The sequence below is a fragment of the Sarcophilus harrisii genome, chromosome 3 (genome assembly GCF_902635505.1).
Source record: "Sarcophilus harrisii chromosome 3, mSarHar1.11, whole genome shotgun sequence".
Lineage (NCBI taxonomy): Eukaryota > Metazoa > Chordata > Mammalia > Dasyuromorphia > Dasyuridae > Sarcophilus > Sarcophilus harrisii.
The window spans coordinates 409,412,532-409,430,068 of NC_045428.1; the positions used below are offsets into that span (position 1 = coordinate 409,412,532).

A 17,537-nucleotide genomic window follows, 5' to 3' on the forward strand; every position below is an offset into this window, starting at 1 on the left:
ATTTTCCTGAACCTCTTTTTCTATAAAACCGGAAATATATTTTCACATCTAAAATCCTCCAAAAATTGGCAGCTTTTATGTACTAAGATAGTATGCTGATATTGTAATGTGACCAGGAAGCCAGTCAGTATGAGTGGCAGAAATGAGGTCACTGATTGATAGGGATAACAGTAAAGATAGAAGATGTCTAAGATATGTACTCAGGCCTAAATAAGATTTTATGATATGATTGGTAATAATAAGTCTCATGCCTAAAAAAAAATCAAGAAAAACATTTTATAGTTTTGATAAATTGAATAGTAGAAGACTAAAAGGGCTAGCTACATATGTTTTCTTTTAAGAGACACAATGGACAGAAAACTGAATTGGAGTCAGAAAGATCTGCATTCAAATCTGGCCTCAGACATTAACCAGTTATGTTCTTCTTTGGGCAAGTCATTTAATATCTATTTGCCTCAGTTTCTTCAACTGTAAAAATGGTTTTAATCATAGTACTTACTTTTCAGGGTTTTTGTAAGGATCAAATGAGAAAGTATTTATAAAGCATTTAGCTTAGTACATGGAATGAAGGAAAAGTTAGCTTTTTAAAAAGAATTAGTGTTATTTTAACTTTTTATAAGACTGTTCTGAAATGAGGGTTACCTCTTCAGCTTGAGCTCCAAAGTATGCAGTATATAACTTAATTCCTTTCTCTGTAAATTGTGTAAGTTTAAAAATTTTCATTTATTGAATTTATTGAAAAATGATACCTGTGAGTAGTCTGTGACAGTGGATTTGTGCTTAAGTGCCTAGAAAGGAAATAAAAATAGAACCTTAAAGGGAAAATGTTATCTTCACTAAAGAGCTGTAGTATTTTGGCAAACTTGTTTGATTACCATTGCTGAGCAGCTGTGGCAAACTACGAATCTCACAAATGAGATACACACACAGTCTAAATTTTATAAAACCATAGTAACATTTACCAGCATTTCTATTTGTATTCCTTCACAATACATGATTGCTCCTTCAGCCTGTCACACTTTTTTAAACCTCTTGCTTAAAGTACTATTTTAATCCTAAAGAAATTACATTCAACAAGGTATTTTGCATCCTGGCCATCCTTGGACTGAGGAAGTGGTAAAGGAATGCTGAGTTAGTTTAGATTAATTGAGGTAGAATAGAGGAAGTGATAATCCATTCTAGCACTGTCCTTGCATTGGTGCTGTGACGCTGTCATCTCTATGATTCCCCAAAGTAGGAAGGGAAAGAATTGAATGTTTCCACACCCTACCCCATGCATGAGATGGTAAGACAATAGTCTTTTTCCCTTTTCTCATAATTATACCTCTGTTTTCAGTCTCAACCAAAAAATGAATGGGAAAAGCAAAAGATATTAGGTTAATTCGAAATAAGAAAATCTATGATTAAATATTTAAGAACTAAGTGGAGGCAATTGGATGGTACAGTGGATGACAGAGCACTCACTGGTCCTGGAGTCAGGAGGACCTGAGTCCAAATGTGGCCTCAGCTACTTAATAGCTCTGTGACCTTGGACAAATCACTTAATTCTTATTATCTCCAAAAAAAGGAGAAGAGGGAGGCGTACTAAGTCATTATACTTTTCCTACTTGTAGAACTCAGATTTTTGAGGGATAGGGACAAAAGATAGATATAGATTGTGTATACATACATACACACATACCATGGCCCACAGGTAGTATAGTAGTAGTTTTCTATTGTGTTCTTTTTCTAAAATTTAACACTACATGGTATCTGAAGAGCATAGCATAAAGATTTTGTTCTTCATTTTAGTTGATCTGAAGAGTGTAAACAGCTCATGAAAAGTTTTCAGGTTATAAAAAGGAGATGGCATATTCTGTTAATAAAGAAGTAGGATTAATCAGGTATTAGATTAAAAAATAGAAGGACATTTTTTTAAAATGCAAATTGCCAGTTCTGGATAAAATAATATGCAACACAGATGTATAATGTTGTACAATGTAGAAAAGTTTTAGAGTAAATACAGTGTGACAAAAAAAATTTTTAATAGATGTAGTTACTTCTAAGTGGAGATAAGTACCAGTAAATTCCCTTCAGAAGGAATCCTGAAACAGGAAATGGACTTGTATCTTCACCCCTCACTATGGAGTACAGGTGCATACTCTTCAGCATTTTTTTTTTTTAGATTTTATCACCTTTTCACTTGCTCTACAAAACTTGGAGATTCTGATTCACTGAAGAAGCTCTAATAATAAAAGACATTTAAATGAAAGGGGTCATGGAGATCTCACAGTAGATTCTTAATTCTGTCTTTGTCCTGATGCTCTGTTGAAGATATAGGATCACAGATTTTTGGTTTGGAAGCATGTCATTATATGTTAATCAACCTTTCACCTTCGTCATTGGATCATAGATGTGGAGCAGGAAGAAACTCTAGACCATCATTTTTTAAATGAGGAATGTCACGGCAAGTAAATGTCTAAAATAGATTTAAACACACGTCTTCTGAATCCAAATTCAATGAGTCAGTCTCCAATTCCCTTTTGGAATTCTCTTTGGGAAGTATGATACAGTATGAGAAATCAGAAAAATGGAAAATTTTGTTGTTCTATTATTTTAGTCATGTCTTAAGTAAAAGACATGCCCTTATTTTTGAGGGTTTTTTGGCAAAGAAATCACTGTAGTGGTTTGCCATTTGCTCCTCCAGCTCATTTTACTTATGAGGAAACTGAGGAAAACAATTTTAAGGTTCACAGAGCTAGCAAGTGTCAGAGGCCATATTTAAACTTAGGAAGATGAGTCTTCCTGACTCCAGGTATGGCACTCTGTCCGCTGAATAACCTAACTGCCCTAACCTGAAGATAGACATCATTTAATTAAGTTGTAAAATAGTCTCACCTAAACAATCTTTTAAAAGCAATACCCAAGCAAGATAATGTAGCTCTGAGTGAATCTGAAATACTGAGCTTATTTTGGCACATATAGTTAAATTGAAGAGAACTGAGATTTGTTTTTAAAGCAATGATTAAAGGAATCATAGGAGATTGAATTTACTATAATATTAAAATCATTACATTATTTAGCTATCTAATAACCCAAATTGGATTAATAACAAGAATCATTTGGCCCAATGTGAAAGGAATTAAAGGATAAAATTAGGGGAAAAATTAATTTGAGCTTGAGTGATAGTTCAGGGAACATGACTCATAGATTTATTACATTATGTGTAGCCAAAATGAAGTGGTAGAATTTTTACTTGCCATGTATAAAAGATCACATCCTACTGTAAAAGTGTTAACAGTTGAATTTGATGTTTCATTAACAGGATGGCAAAATATTAGACCTTTACAGACCCTTGCCTTATTTCTCTGTTGTATAACATATAATGACATGTTTCCAAAAGCAGACATAGTATCCTCAATTTAAAAGAGTACAATTTTCCAAAGCAAAGAAAATGATAATAGGTATGCTGTCAATGTTGACATCTATCATCAGACTTGTCATCATTCTGTTATAATTCTCAAGGCTAACTCTTAATGACTATAGGCTTTTGAACATCCTGAGACAGGTATCTTGCATTTAGACACAACATTTGACTAGACTTCCTCCAGTCCAAACATTGACTATTTCTAACAATTAGATTTCTTCCAAATAACTTCTTTCTCAATTGTGAGAAGTATAAAATAAACAGAATGATCATTGGTTTGCCCTGCCCAGCACATTGGCATTAGAACAGTTCCAAAATTCTGGATAGCCAGAGCTCCTTAAGGAATGTTGTTACCTTTATGCCTTAGTAGTACTTCCCCACCTCTATGATTCTAGATGAATGTGTCATATATATTTATCATTGCCAAGAAATAGGTTTTTTTGAATAGTACAGTATAGTCTTTCTATATTTGCATTTGATATGTTTCAAATGAGCCTTTAATTCAAGGCAATAGTAACATTTATTTCATAGGAAATGGGGGTTAAGCTAGTTTATAATCTTCTATAATATACCCAAATATAGTTAGTCAGCTCCTCATTACGTAGCCAAAATCTGCACAGTTCACTGATGCATTCAAACCTGCTTCAGTTAAAACAAATTTTTTTTTTGCATTCCATGTCAGTTACCAGTCAACCATTTTACAATTAGGTTTTCTAAATGGAAACCATCTAGAGACTTCTAGTGTTTTTTAATTAGAACGCATTTATATAGTCTTTATGGTGTTATCTCATTCCCATAGAGGATTATTAAATCCTATTCAGTGCCTTTTCTGCTCTGCCAATTTCTTCCCCAAACTGCAGGGGGATGCCAAGTGGTACAATGGATAAGGCACTGGGCCTAACCTGAGTTCAAATCCAGTCTCACACACTTATCTAGCTGTATGTCCCTGGTCAGGGCACTTAGCCCTGTTTGCCTCAGTTTCTTCATCTGTAAAATGAGGTTAATAATAAAACTTACTTCTCAAGTTTGAGAGGCTGCTAGGTAGCAAGTGATAGGATTCTGGTCCAGGAGTCAGGAAGACTCATCTTCCTGAGTTCAAATCTGGCCTCAGACACTTAACTAGCTGTGTGACCCTGGGCAAGTCACTTCATCCTGTTTGCCTCAGTTTCCTCATCTGTAAAATGAGTTGGAGAAAGAATTGGCAAACCACAATCATATCTTTGCTAAGAAAACCCTAAATGAGATCATGGAGAGTCAGCCATGACTGAACAACAAATCCAAGGTAGTTGTAAGGATCAAATGAAAAAATATTTGTAATGCTTAACACAGTGCAGGTACTATATAAATGCTTGGTTCCTTCCTTTTTTAATCCTGTTTCAATTCAATTCAACATCTCCAGGTACCAGGGGTACAAAGACAAGAATGAAATAATTTCTGCCTTCAAGGAGTCTGAATTCTGCTAGAAGTATTTTTCTATCTGCCTTAAGCCTATCAGAAACTTTGAAAGATAGTAACTGCAGGTATTATCTCCATTCAACATAAGAGATTTAGTGAGGTTGAATAACTTACTGCTATTAAACTCTAGGAAGTATCAAAGGCAGAATTTGAACCCAAGTCTTCCTTATTTCAACAACAGCATTAAACTGAATGTCTTTCTTATTCATAATCTCCCAAATTCCAAAACTGTAGTACCACTGTACTTTCTGTTCCCTTTTGCCATTTTAATTGGCATTATGGGTCATTATATAATTTTGTAAACTGTAATTGTCCATGTTCTTTTTTTTCGCCAAAGTATTTCTAAGGACAGCATGTTGGGGTAGCAAAATACCAGATGACATCACTAAATGTAGGAAAGGGTGCTTCCATTAAAGCTACTCTATAGATGTCAATTGTTTCTTTATTATATTCATAAGATTTGCCTTTATAAGTGTTATCAAAGACAAAGTATGGCAACACCAGAAAAAAAAAAGCAAATCCTAAAAACTTTAAAATAGTGCTTTTATGAAAAAATGTTGCCTATGGATCGATCCAATTAAATCCAGCAACCTTCTATGTGTTCATTATTTGTCTGCCCTAAAAGGCATTAGGCAAAATATATATATTAGCAAACCTTTAAGTTAAAAGCTTCTAGCATGTCTTTATTATACTACAGAGGATGGTCAATAGAATCTATAATGAAAAAGGGGAAAGTGAATTTTAGCAATAGGTAGAATAGGCATTTCCCTCTTTCTTCATTATATATTTTATCTTTTAGAACTCTGTTTCAAATCTGAAGTTTTTCCCCTTTGGTTGAATTTATTTACATGCTAATCTGGTGATTAACCAGACTATTTAGACCCTCATGTCTATTTGCAAAGGTAATCAGGGTGTTTGTTTTACTCAGAGAAGGGTTTAGACACTATTTATTGCTAAGTACATTTAGAGTGATAGTTTTCTTGTTTTTATTTACATAGATATACACTTAAATCTATACTGAAGAGACTTTCTGAGTAGAAAGGATAAATTATATATAATATCTTATTCCCAAAAAAATTAATCTCATAACAATAAAGCTTTAGGCATTTTATATTTCCCAATCTGTCAAGTTGTATAGAAAAATGACCATAGAGGAAAGTAATACATAACCAAAAATAAAGTTTTTAGAATTTGTCTAAAGTAAATCTTCATGCCTTATTTTGTTTGATAAGTAGGATATTTGAACAAAACTGTGATATAAACACTTTTCTTAAAATGATTAAAACATTCATTTGCAAAAAAGCTTATTCAATATTCATAAGAAATATTCTTATTCTTAACTATATATTAAAATAATAATAACCTAAGAAAATTGTCTACCTAAACTTTTGTGTTTTTATTTTTAAAAAGTCTTATAAGTAGAAATAACATTGGATTTAGGAGTCAGGAAGCCTGGTTCTAGATTTGGCACTGCCATTTCTCTGATGTTGAGTGGGTCACTTTACATCTCTTTGGGATTCAGACCAAAGGAGTGATTGAACAAGATTATCTCTGAAAATTTTTTTCTAGTTCCAATATTCTTTGGGTCTGTGATTGCCAAATCTTCTATTTGTAAACATACCCTGAGTAGAGTAAACCATAATTCCTAAATCCTTTGACATTTTCTCCTCTTTCTGATTCAGTTTCAAGTCATTAAATAAGATTTAAAGAACCATTACAAACACTTTTTTGTTTGGTAACTGTCTGGGAAAAAATGTGTGTGTTCTGCCAAATTACCTTGTTTCTTCTCATTTCCAACTCACAGGGTGTCCTCTGTGCAGCTCCACTTGTTTTTATTATCCCATCGGCTTGTTATCTGAAGCTCTCTGAAGAAAGATGGATCCACCCAGATAAAATTATGTCCAGCGTGATGCTTCTTAATGGTGTGGTTGTAATGATAGTTGGATTTGTCATGGCAGTTCTGCAGCCCCAAGATTGCAGTCATGGACAGGAAATGCCCTATTGCCTTTCCACAAATTCCTCTTCTTTCAATATCTCATCTTTTCATCAAACAACAGCACAACCTCCTGTTTTGAATATCAGTACTTTCTAGTGATTTAGTTGCTAATAAAAATGTGATAATGTTATATTTTTATGTGACGTATAAATTTTGAGTTGTGTAATTGTATTCTTCTCTGTTCTTTCTTACTCTTGTTTCAGGAGATACCTTTGCTACCCTAGCCTTTATTCAAATTTCATTTTCTTTTCTATTATGAGACCATGCCAGTAATTTGAAGAAGAAAACTTGATTTTTTTTATAGTAGGTCACAAGTCTTTGAATGATTATTAAAGTTAGAATAAGAACAAGTCTTTAAAATGTACTAACTCCTCTCAAATTATATTTTCCTCCACCTAATATGTGAGCCAATACATTGTTCTCTGAAATGAAATGGAATGTAAGATTGAAATTCTTTATATCATCATTTAAAATTTTCAAGATCTAGGCTTTAGAAGAAAAGGAAAAAAAAAAGCAAAGGCCAACAAAGTAGCTAAGATGGAAATACCCACTGTTACACCTCCTTTTCAGTAAATTGATAAAATAAACTGAATTACTGCAATAGCCTTCTGCTTTGTTAATCCTGCCTCAAGTCTTTTTCCTTCAATCCATCCACTACTCACCTATTAAAGTGACCTTCCCAAAGAATAGATCTGACTATGTCACCCTCCCACTCAACAAATTCCAGTGGTTCCCTATCACCTCCAGAACCAAAGACAAAATCCTGTTTAGCATTCAAAATCCTTACTTCCTCTTTCTCCCATTTCAACCCTTACAGTCATTTTAGAACTTACTGGGCCCCCCAAATGCTTAGTGATCCAGTAACATTGCTCTCCTTTTTGTCCTACAACTAGACACTCTGAGCACTTTCAGGGGCTCTACTATGTGACCTGAGTCCTCTTCCCTCATTATCTCTGCCTCCTATCTTTCCTAGCTTCTTTCAAGTCCAAACAAAAATCCTACTTTCTACAAAAAGCCTTTCCTGATTTCCTTCAATGCTAGTGCTTTCCCTTTGTATATAAGTCCCAATTTATCTTTTATATAACCTGTTTGTACATAGTTGTTTACAGACTGTCTTCCTCATTAAACTGTGAGTTCCATTGGAGCAAGGCTGTCATTTGCTCTTCTTTGTATTACCAGAGCTTAGTATTGTCTCTGTTACAAAATAGAGCTTAATGTTTATCGACTGATTGAATATCCAGGTGTATATTAATTACAAAAAGAGATACTAGGAACTAATAATTACTATTATTTGGGGGAGAACAATAATTTGAAAACATTTAAAATTCCTTGCTGGCATTTTTAAGTTCCCAGCACCTGGTAACATTGATAAATGATTTTTTTTCTTTAATTAGACATTAATTCATAGATATTAATAAAGCATTAATAAGATATTACTCCTTGATGGTAGGAGTCAGCTTTCCTGTTTGTGTTAGTGATATTACCATTCTTCCAGTTATCAAGACTTAAAAACTTGGGATCATTTTTTTTAATCCTTTTATCTGTTTTTCTCCCACACCCATGTCATCATGCCTAATGATTCTTCCTTTTAAATCTTTCTCATATCCATACCTTCCTTAATTCCATTGCTTCAAACTAACTTTAAGCCTTCACTTCATGCACAGATTACTTCATTATCCTTCTAATTTACCTTCTTGACTCCAGGTTTTCTTTCTTTTAATCTATCTTTAAACAACACTTTTGTCATGCCTCTGCCCCCCCAAAAAAAGAAAGAAAGAAAGAATCTGTCATGGTTTGGTATTCTTCCTTACAACAAATCTAAATGTCTTTACTTGATTTATTTGGCGCCTTGTAATATGTTCTACCTTTCTTGACAAACATCATTTCCCTGAACATTAACCCTCTGCTTTAATAAAATGTGTTTCTTCTTTTCTCTCAAATATGATAACCTGTCTCACCCATAGCCTTTTAAAATATTCTCCTTATTTGAAATTTTCTCTATGTGTAGGTTTTTCTGTTTCTGTCTCTCTGTTTCTGTCTTTCTGTCTCTATCTCTATCTCTGTCTCTGTGTTTCTCTTGTTTCTTGGTCTCTCTCTCTCTTTCTCTCTTCCTTCTTCCTTCTCTCCTTCCCTCTTTAACTTTATCTCCTCAGATTTTCCATTAAACTACACTTAATCATTTCAACTCTCTTCCTTAGACTTGGGTAGTTAGTCTGTACCATGCATTATAATATTAAGTATTCTCTCATATCAATCAGCAAGCATTTATTAGACCCCTACTATGTGCAAAAGACAGAGCTATATGCTGCAGATATGAACACAAGGAATAATTCAATCTCTTAAGGAATTTACACCTCTTGTTTTTTCTTTTCTTTTTGCCATTGATTCTTATGTATTATCTCACATCTACAAAGAAACTGTAGAAGTTACTTGAAGGTCAGATATTATTCCTTTTAATACCTTATATACTGTTAGATACATTAGGAACTAAATAAAAACTTGTTTTACACACACCTTGGATTCTAGTACTATTTGGTCCCCTAGGATATTCCTCTTCTAAAGCTCAGATTTATACTATTCAAACATATCACAACCAACAGATATGATTTGACCCTAAAACACAGTAATCATTTCACAGCAAGAATATAGCATACACATACACAAGCTAATTACATAAGCTCAAAGTGCAAGCCCTCCACACACTGCCTTATCTCTTTGTTTCACTTATACTCCCTAAAATGATGAGTTAGGGTAAATAATGATTTGGAGTAAATTCATTATCCATACTTTGACATAAACCACTCATACTCTGAACTTCTTCCATTCAATTATATCAGTCTCCCAAATGTACTCTCTTTATAGACTTATAACTAATGATTTCCAAATCTACAAGAGTTCTTGCCATACTCCATCCTATACAGAAGCTACTTTTCAAGCTGCTTACTCCACCAATTACCAACATCAAGATAACTACTTTTAAATTTGGAGGTAGATAAGAAGATTCTGGGAAGATAATGAAGTAAATAGGTCAAAAAATTCCAAGCTCTCCAAATTTCCCTCATAAACAGGACAAAAATAGCATTTCAGGGCCAATGTAGAGTAGTAAACAAAATTTGGGGCAGAACAGTAGTCTTTTTGGGACAACCAGAGAAAATCCAAAGAAAGATACTAAGAGGAAGTTTGGCCCCTGTGAAGTGTAAACACCTTCAGGCTAGTTCCACTGAAATAGCAAGTTATAAGTCCCAGGGCTAGCTGATTTGGGAGGTAGCTTCAGTACCACCTACAAGAATTTTCATCGCCCAGTGTGGGGAGCTGGGAAGACTGAGGTATTGATAAGGAATGACAGACCCAACTATGCTGTTGAGACACAGTCCTGAGCAAGAAAAAATCAGCACATGCTCAGTGAGTAGAAAAACAGTGGAGCAAGGAGCTGATGGCTGCCAGCACTTAGAGGACAGAGCTCTTGATTTCAGACTAGAGGTGATTTCAACAACAGGATGCTACAAAAATTAAAATAAAATGAGCAGACAAAGGAGAAAGACCCCAACCACAGAAAGTTACTTTGGGAATAGAGAAGAGTGGAGTTTATCTCCAGAGGAAAATATTGAAGCCAAAAAAAAAAAAAAAAAAAAGCCTCTCCAATTCCAAAGAGTAATGTCCCAATGTCACCTGCCCAAAAAGATATGATGGAAGAATTCAAAAAAGACTTTAAAAGTCAAATGAAAGAGTTCAAGGAAATTTTTTTCCACTTAATAGTAGTTTATTTTTTCCCATTACATGTAAAGATATTTTTCAACATTCACTTTCATGAAATTTTGAGTTCTACCTCATGTGAAACTAAAAAGCTATGATGAAACAAAAATTTGACACAATAATACAAAAATAATGAAAGAAAATTACCCTGAAGTAGTAGAACAAGAGGGAAAAGTGGAAATAGGAAAAAAACCCACCAATTCTACTTGAAAGAAATCCTATGAAGAAAAGCTACAGGAATATCATAGCCAAATTCTGAAACCTCCTGGTCAAGGAGAAAATATTATTAGCAACAAAAAAAAGAAATCAAATATGTTGGAGCCATAATTAGAATTACACAAGATTTAGCAGGAGTTGAGGTTGCAGCCAAAAATATCATACCCAGCAAAGTTAAGCATAATTCTGAATAAACAAAAAGAATTACAGTAATGAATTGTCAGATATTTGGGATTTTAGTCACAAAAAGACTTGAACTGAATAGAAAACTTGACATACAGAATCCAAGAGAAATGTATAAATGCCAAAAAGTAATTTCAAGGGATTCATTAAGGATAAACTTTTTTATATATGGAAATGTATCCCATTTGTCCAAGATTGTGCTTAATAATTGGGTGGTTTAAAAGAAAGATAGGTAGAGCTAGATAGAAAGATGGAATAGAGCTGAGTATGATGTAATTCTAAAAAGCAAAACTGTGGAGGAAAAGGTAAAAAAAGCAATTATCTTACACAAATGAGTTGGAAGAGGAAGAACTGACAGAGGAATTAGATGGGGGAGGAGGACTGGTAGTTTTGGAATCCTGTTCTCATCAGCAAAGGGTTAAATGAGGAACTATATATATGTATGTATGTACAATCACACACATGCCCAACACACACACATACACACACACATATGGGTATAACAATTTTCTAAATTCAGGAAGAAATAAGATAAAAGGAATAGGGGAAAGGGAGAGATTAAGAGGGATTTTTTGAGGGAACCCTAATCACATCAGATCTGGGTTAAAGAGAGAATAATATCTACATTTAGCAGGGAATTAAAGTCTTCTAAATTTATAAAGAAATAAGAAGATGAGAGAATAGAATAAAAAGGATATGTAGAAGGATATGTAGATTAACAGCATTAGGATAAAGAGGGTATGATGTATATATTTCAAAGGCTATAAAAGTCTTCTGAACAAATAAAAACAAGTAAGCAGGGGAAAAGGGTAAGGGGAAAGAATAAGGGAAGGATCTTTCTAGTGATAGTGGGGAGGTTAAGTAATAAGAAGGCAAGGTAGCAAGTAGAAGTAAAATAGAGGACCCTGGAAAGACAGGAAATAAGAGATACACACAAACAAAATAAAGATCAGGAGTAGAATTTATTAGGTTAAAAAAAAGGGGAGTATTCATGATCTCAGACAAAACTAAAATAGATTAAATCAAAAGAGAAAAACAGAAAAACCACACTGCATGTCAACCATATTAATCAATATTGTTTTAGACTATTTAACTAAAGAGTATAAGGTTGGAATATTGTTATGATGTAGGAAATGATAATTTGATGGAATTAGAAAAATACGAAAAGACTTGGACTTATGAAGGAAGATGTTATCCACCTTTAGAGAAATAAATAATAAGCGAGCAAAGTGCAGTATTATATAGATGCATATGTGTATGATTATAGATATCTGTGTATATTTGTATGCATTTATGTGTATATATATACGTGTTTGCATGAATTTGTGTGTGTACATCTGGATGTGCATACATAACTATGCCTAATTCTAATTTTCTTAGAGGCAGTGGGGAGTGGGAAAGGGAAAAAGAAGGAAAAGAAGAATAAAGTAAAAAGAGAGAACAAAAGAAAACCCATAAGTAAGCAAACAAATATGGGTAGCTCTGAACACAATGTATAATGGAAATTTATTGCTTTATATTTTGAAATCTCTTATGTTCTGCTATGCACATGACAATGTTCTTTTCCTATTTTGTATTTAAGTTTAAAATAAATAATTTTTTTTAATTAGCATTCTTACCCCCCAAAAAGGGAAAAAAATTTAAAAATAAAATTTTGAAGTAAATAACAGTTACAGAAAGACACACAGCCTCTATTCATTCATTCAGCTTGAAGAAATAGTGAATGATAATACTCTTCCACTAATAGTAATACAGGGATTTGTTTTGTACAATTGGCGGTATGCTTTAAAAGGACCATGCACTGATGAATTTCTCTGCAGACTTTCAATAATACTGCCAGTATTATGTATAAAACTGTTCTAAGAGACCCACAAAACTTGTAAAAGTACACCATTATGATGGTGCCTTCATTTTGCTATTTTGAAAAACTTCAAGGGTTCTTCAAAGAAGGGAATTACCTTCTTCCTGCATTGGTTTTTTAATAAGGTATCACACAGTTTTTTTTGGGTGTGATGCTTACTGCATTTTGACATTTATAAATCTGCTTTGAGATTTGATTTTTTTGTTAAAAGTTTTATAATTCAAAAAAATTTGAATGTTACCACTTTTTATGGTTGCAGAGTACAGTAAGTGATTTTCTTAGAGATTTATCTCATGGAACACAGGCATCTCCTTTGCAGAGGTTTTGGATCAAGTCATTATTTATACTAGTAAGACTGCTTTTACTCTCCACAGTAGGCCAGGGATGCTGAGGCATTCAGCTGCATTACCAATATAGGCAAGATAGTGCCTCTACCCTTCCCTTCAAAAGCATGAAAAGTACACTAGAATAGTATATACATAGTACAACTACATAGCACATAGTGCAATAGCATAGCAAGTTTCTCATTGTTGTCAAGTTAATATTTATAAAAAAAGGACCATTCATTAATGTCCTAACTTTAGGTAATGTTCCAAGGAATGTGCTTCCTCTGGAAGTATATGGATTTGTGGTACTTAAAAATATATTTTTCTCTTTCCATTTTGTTTTTTTTTTTCTTTTCTTTTTATACTTCATTCTATTAGGATTGCCTTGATGCAATATTTAATATTTTGTTTGCTTGCTGAAGATTCTGGTGAAATATATATATATATATATATATATATATATACACACATATACATACAAATGCATTTTAAAATAGATATGTACAGAATATATAGAAGATATTTATATATGCTCTATTATATGAACAATATTATTAACATTAAATACACACATCAAACTGCTGTTAGAGCACCTTTATTCAAGAATTTATTGCCCATCTACTGTGACAAAGGTAGGTATGTCATGAATTAAAGTATAACATATTTACTACCTCTCAGATTAGCCAAGATGACAGGAAAAGATAATGATGCATATTAGAGGGATGTAGGGAAAACTGGGCTACTAATACATTATTGGTGGAATTGTGACCTGATTCAACTATTCTGGAGAGCAATTTGGAACTACGCCTAAAGGGTTATGAAATTGTGCATACTCTTTGATCCAGCAGTGTTTCTAATGGATCTGTATCCCAAAGAGATTAAAAAAAAATGTAGCAGTCCTTTTTGCAGTAGTAACAAGAAACTGAGTGGATGCCCATCAATTGGGGAATGACTGGATAAGTTATGGTATATGAATGTTATGAAGTATTATTGTTCTATAAGAAACAATCAACAGGAGGATTTCAGAGACTCCTGGAGAGACTTACATGAACTGATACTAAGTGAAGTGAGTAGAACCAAAAGAACATTATATACACTAACAACAAGATTATACATCGATCAATTCTGATGGATTTGGCTTTTTTCTTAAATGAGGTAATTCCAATATACTTGTGATAGAAAGAGCCTTCTGCATCCAGAAGGAGGACTGTTGGGACTGAATATGGATCACAACAGTTTTTTCACGTTTTTTTGTTGTTATTTTCTTGATTTTTTCTTTCTCATTTTTTTTTCTTTTTGATTTGATTTTTCTTGTGCAGCATGATAATTGTGGAAATATGTATAGAAAAATTGTACATGTTTAACATATATTGGAATATTTGCTGTCTAGGGGGAGTAGGGAAGGAAGGGAAGAAAAACTTGAAAGATGAGATTTTGCAAATGAATGTTGAAAACTATCTTTGCGTGTATTTTGAAAATAAATCGGTATTATTTAAAAAAAGAAAACTGACCTCAGAATCAGAAAGACCTGACATATAGTGGCGGCGTAACCTTGTCCAGGTCACTTATCTTCTTGATGGTCTAGGCAACTCACTAAAATTACAAATTACAGAAAAGTTGCTGACCCTCATTGCTAGAGGAAATTCCACACCCAAGAATTTCCTGTACAAGTGAAATCTCAAGTCCAACTCTTATCCCTTAGGTAAGAACTTATGAGAAAGTGGAGGGAAATGTGATAGAAATGTATTGATATCCTCATCACCATTAGCCACTTCCTATTCTTCAGATAACCTATCTGGTGGATGAAAGATCTGTATCAATCAAAAGGACCACTATATTTATATTTGGGAGGAGGTTCTAAGTTTTTTTTCAAAAATGTTTTATTTTTCCAAATCCATGTAAAGATAATTTTCAACATTCATTTTGTAAATCTTTGTGCTTCAGATTTTTTCCCCCTTCCTCCCTTACCGCCTTGTTCCCAAGCAAGCAATCTGATATAGGTTAAACATGTGAAATTATTCTAAACATATTTGCATATTTGTCATATTGTACAAGAAAAATGAGACCAAAAGGGAAAAAATATAAGAAGAAAAGAAAAAAAAAAGAATACTATGTTTCAATCCACATTCAGTATTCATAGTTTTTCTCTAAATTGGTATTTTCTTTCCCAAGTCTATTAGAATTACCTTGAATCAACACATTGTTGAGAAGAGCTAAGTCTATCACAGCATCACTATATTTAGCCATAAGGAACCTCAGATACTATTTAGTCTAGTCCCTTCATTTTGCACAAGGAGAAACTGAAGGTTAAAGAATTTGTGGCTTATCTCAGGTGATATGTGTTAAAAATAGCAAAGTTAAGATTCAAACCAAGGTTTTTTGATTCCAAACGTAGGGGCCTTTCCATTCCATCCTCTTGCTGATGGTCCATGATCAAAGAGTATTAGAGTTGGGAATCAAACTCCTGGCTTCAAACTACAAGACAAACATTCTAAGTTATAACATGCTGCCTGCTCCTCATTGGTTTTTTTTTTTTTTTTTAAATAGGTAAAAGCAGTCAAGAATCTATGACAACCATGTTGAATCTATAACCAAAGAGATCATAAAAATGGCAAAAGGACCCACAAATGCCAAAATGTTTGTAGTGGCAAAGAACAAGAAACTTAGTGGATACCCATAAATTGGGGTATGGCTGAATAAGTTATGGTATATGAATGTAATACAATGTTACTATTCCATAAGAAACGATGAGCAATCTGATTTCAGGAAAGCTTGAAAAGACTTCTGTAGACTGATGCTAAGTGAAGTGAACAGAACCAGGAGAACACTGTACACAGTGATAGCAACAGTATATAATTAATTATGATAGACTTAGCTCTTCTCAGCAATGCTGTGATCCAAGACAATTTCAATAGAATTAGAATGGAAAATGCCATCAACATCCAAAGAGAGAGCTATGAAGACTGAATGTGGATCAAAAGATGCTATTTTCACCTTTTTAAAATTTGTTTTTTCCTCATGGCTTTTTCCCTTTGAGGCTGATTTTTCTTGTACAACATGACAAATATGGAAATATGTTTAGAAGTCTTGTACATGTTTAATCTATATCAGATTATTGCTGTCTTGGAGGGAGGAGATAGAAAAGGGAGGGAAAAATTGGGATACTAAACCTTACAAAAATGAATGTTGAAAACTGTTTTTTTTCTTGTATTTGGAAAAATAAAATACTACTGAGAAAGAAAAAAGAAAAGATTTGGGAAAAATCTGGGACAATGACAGTATATATGGATAAAAAAGGACAGAATGAATTCAGGTACTCACCTGAAGAATGACCCTGTCTTTGTGTAAACTTATGCAAATTATATTTGAACAACATATCAGCAAACATATCCATCTATTCCAATCCTTTCTGTTGTTTCATTTGAATAAAACCCTTGGTAACAGTTTAGTCAAAAAAATAATTGGTATAAAGTTAACACAACACCAAATCATCTTTAATCATTCTCATTCCCAATAATCTCTTCTTTGAGTTTCTGTAACATTCATTGTCTGTTTTTTCCCCTTGACCTGTCTCTCCTTCACTACATCCACTTGATGGAGATCTTTCTCCACTTTGGCCTCTCCAAACACTTTACACTCATTGTATATTATTGTATACCATAGTTATCTAGGTTGTGTCTTGTCCTTCAGAAGCACTGTGAGTTCCATAAAATCAAGAAAGTGTCCCTTCTAAACTGTGTAACTTGCCTATAGCCTATTACATAGCATTCAGCAGTGCTTAATAAATTTTTATTGAATTAATGCACTATTGATTTTAATTCAATTCTATCTTCCCAAAAATTATTATTTAGATGTTTTATTAGTATGCATTCTGTCTTCCTAACTAATCTCTATCCATTATTCATCAGAAATTATCATTTGAGGAATATGAGCTTCCCAAGAATAGAGACATGGTCTATTCCTCCAATGTCCAATACAGAATAATCTAGCAAAATGGGTTTATATTAGTATTATTCATTTATTATCCATAGTGATATCTTGAGTACTATAAAAATAAAATCTTCAAGTAAGTTTACTTAACTTATTCCAGGTTATGATAGAAACAATATCTGCCATGTAAAGCTATGATAATTTCTCCTCTAAATGTATTAAAATCATCTTCAAAATTTAATTAGCTCAGAGGACTAAATCTTGATGCAGCTGCCTAGTGGCCTAAGTAAAAAAGCTAGTCATTGTAAATACAGGAGTTGCTCTTTTCCTTTACGCATCAGGCCAGTAGACCAATATGGCCAACACAAAAACAGGGAATCTGTACTCAACTGAATCAATGCTGTACCCTAG

At 33.3% G+C, this 17,537-nt stretch overlaps 1 protein-coding gene across 2 annotated transcripts in view; it reads left to right on the forward strand.

The window, feature by feature from the left end:
- The window catches only part of SLC38A11 (solute carrier family 38 member 11), a 68,775-nt gene extending 61,298 nt beyond the window's left edge, over positions 1-7,477 (forward strand). For both annotated transcript variants that reach the window (XM_003763910.3, XM_031960556.1), the window contains one exon: positions 6,666-7,477. In XM_003763910.3, coding sequence (XP_003763958.1) covers positions 6,666-6,953 — 288 coding nt within the window. In that variant the 3' untranslated portion in view covers positions 6,954-7,477. The remainder of the gene's footprint in view (positions 1-6,665) is intronic.
- The last annotated feature ends 10,060 nt before the right edge of the window (positions 7,478-17,537 follow it).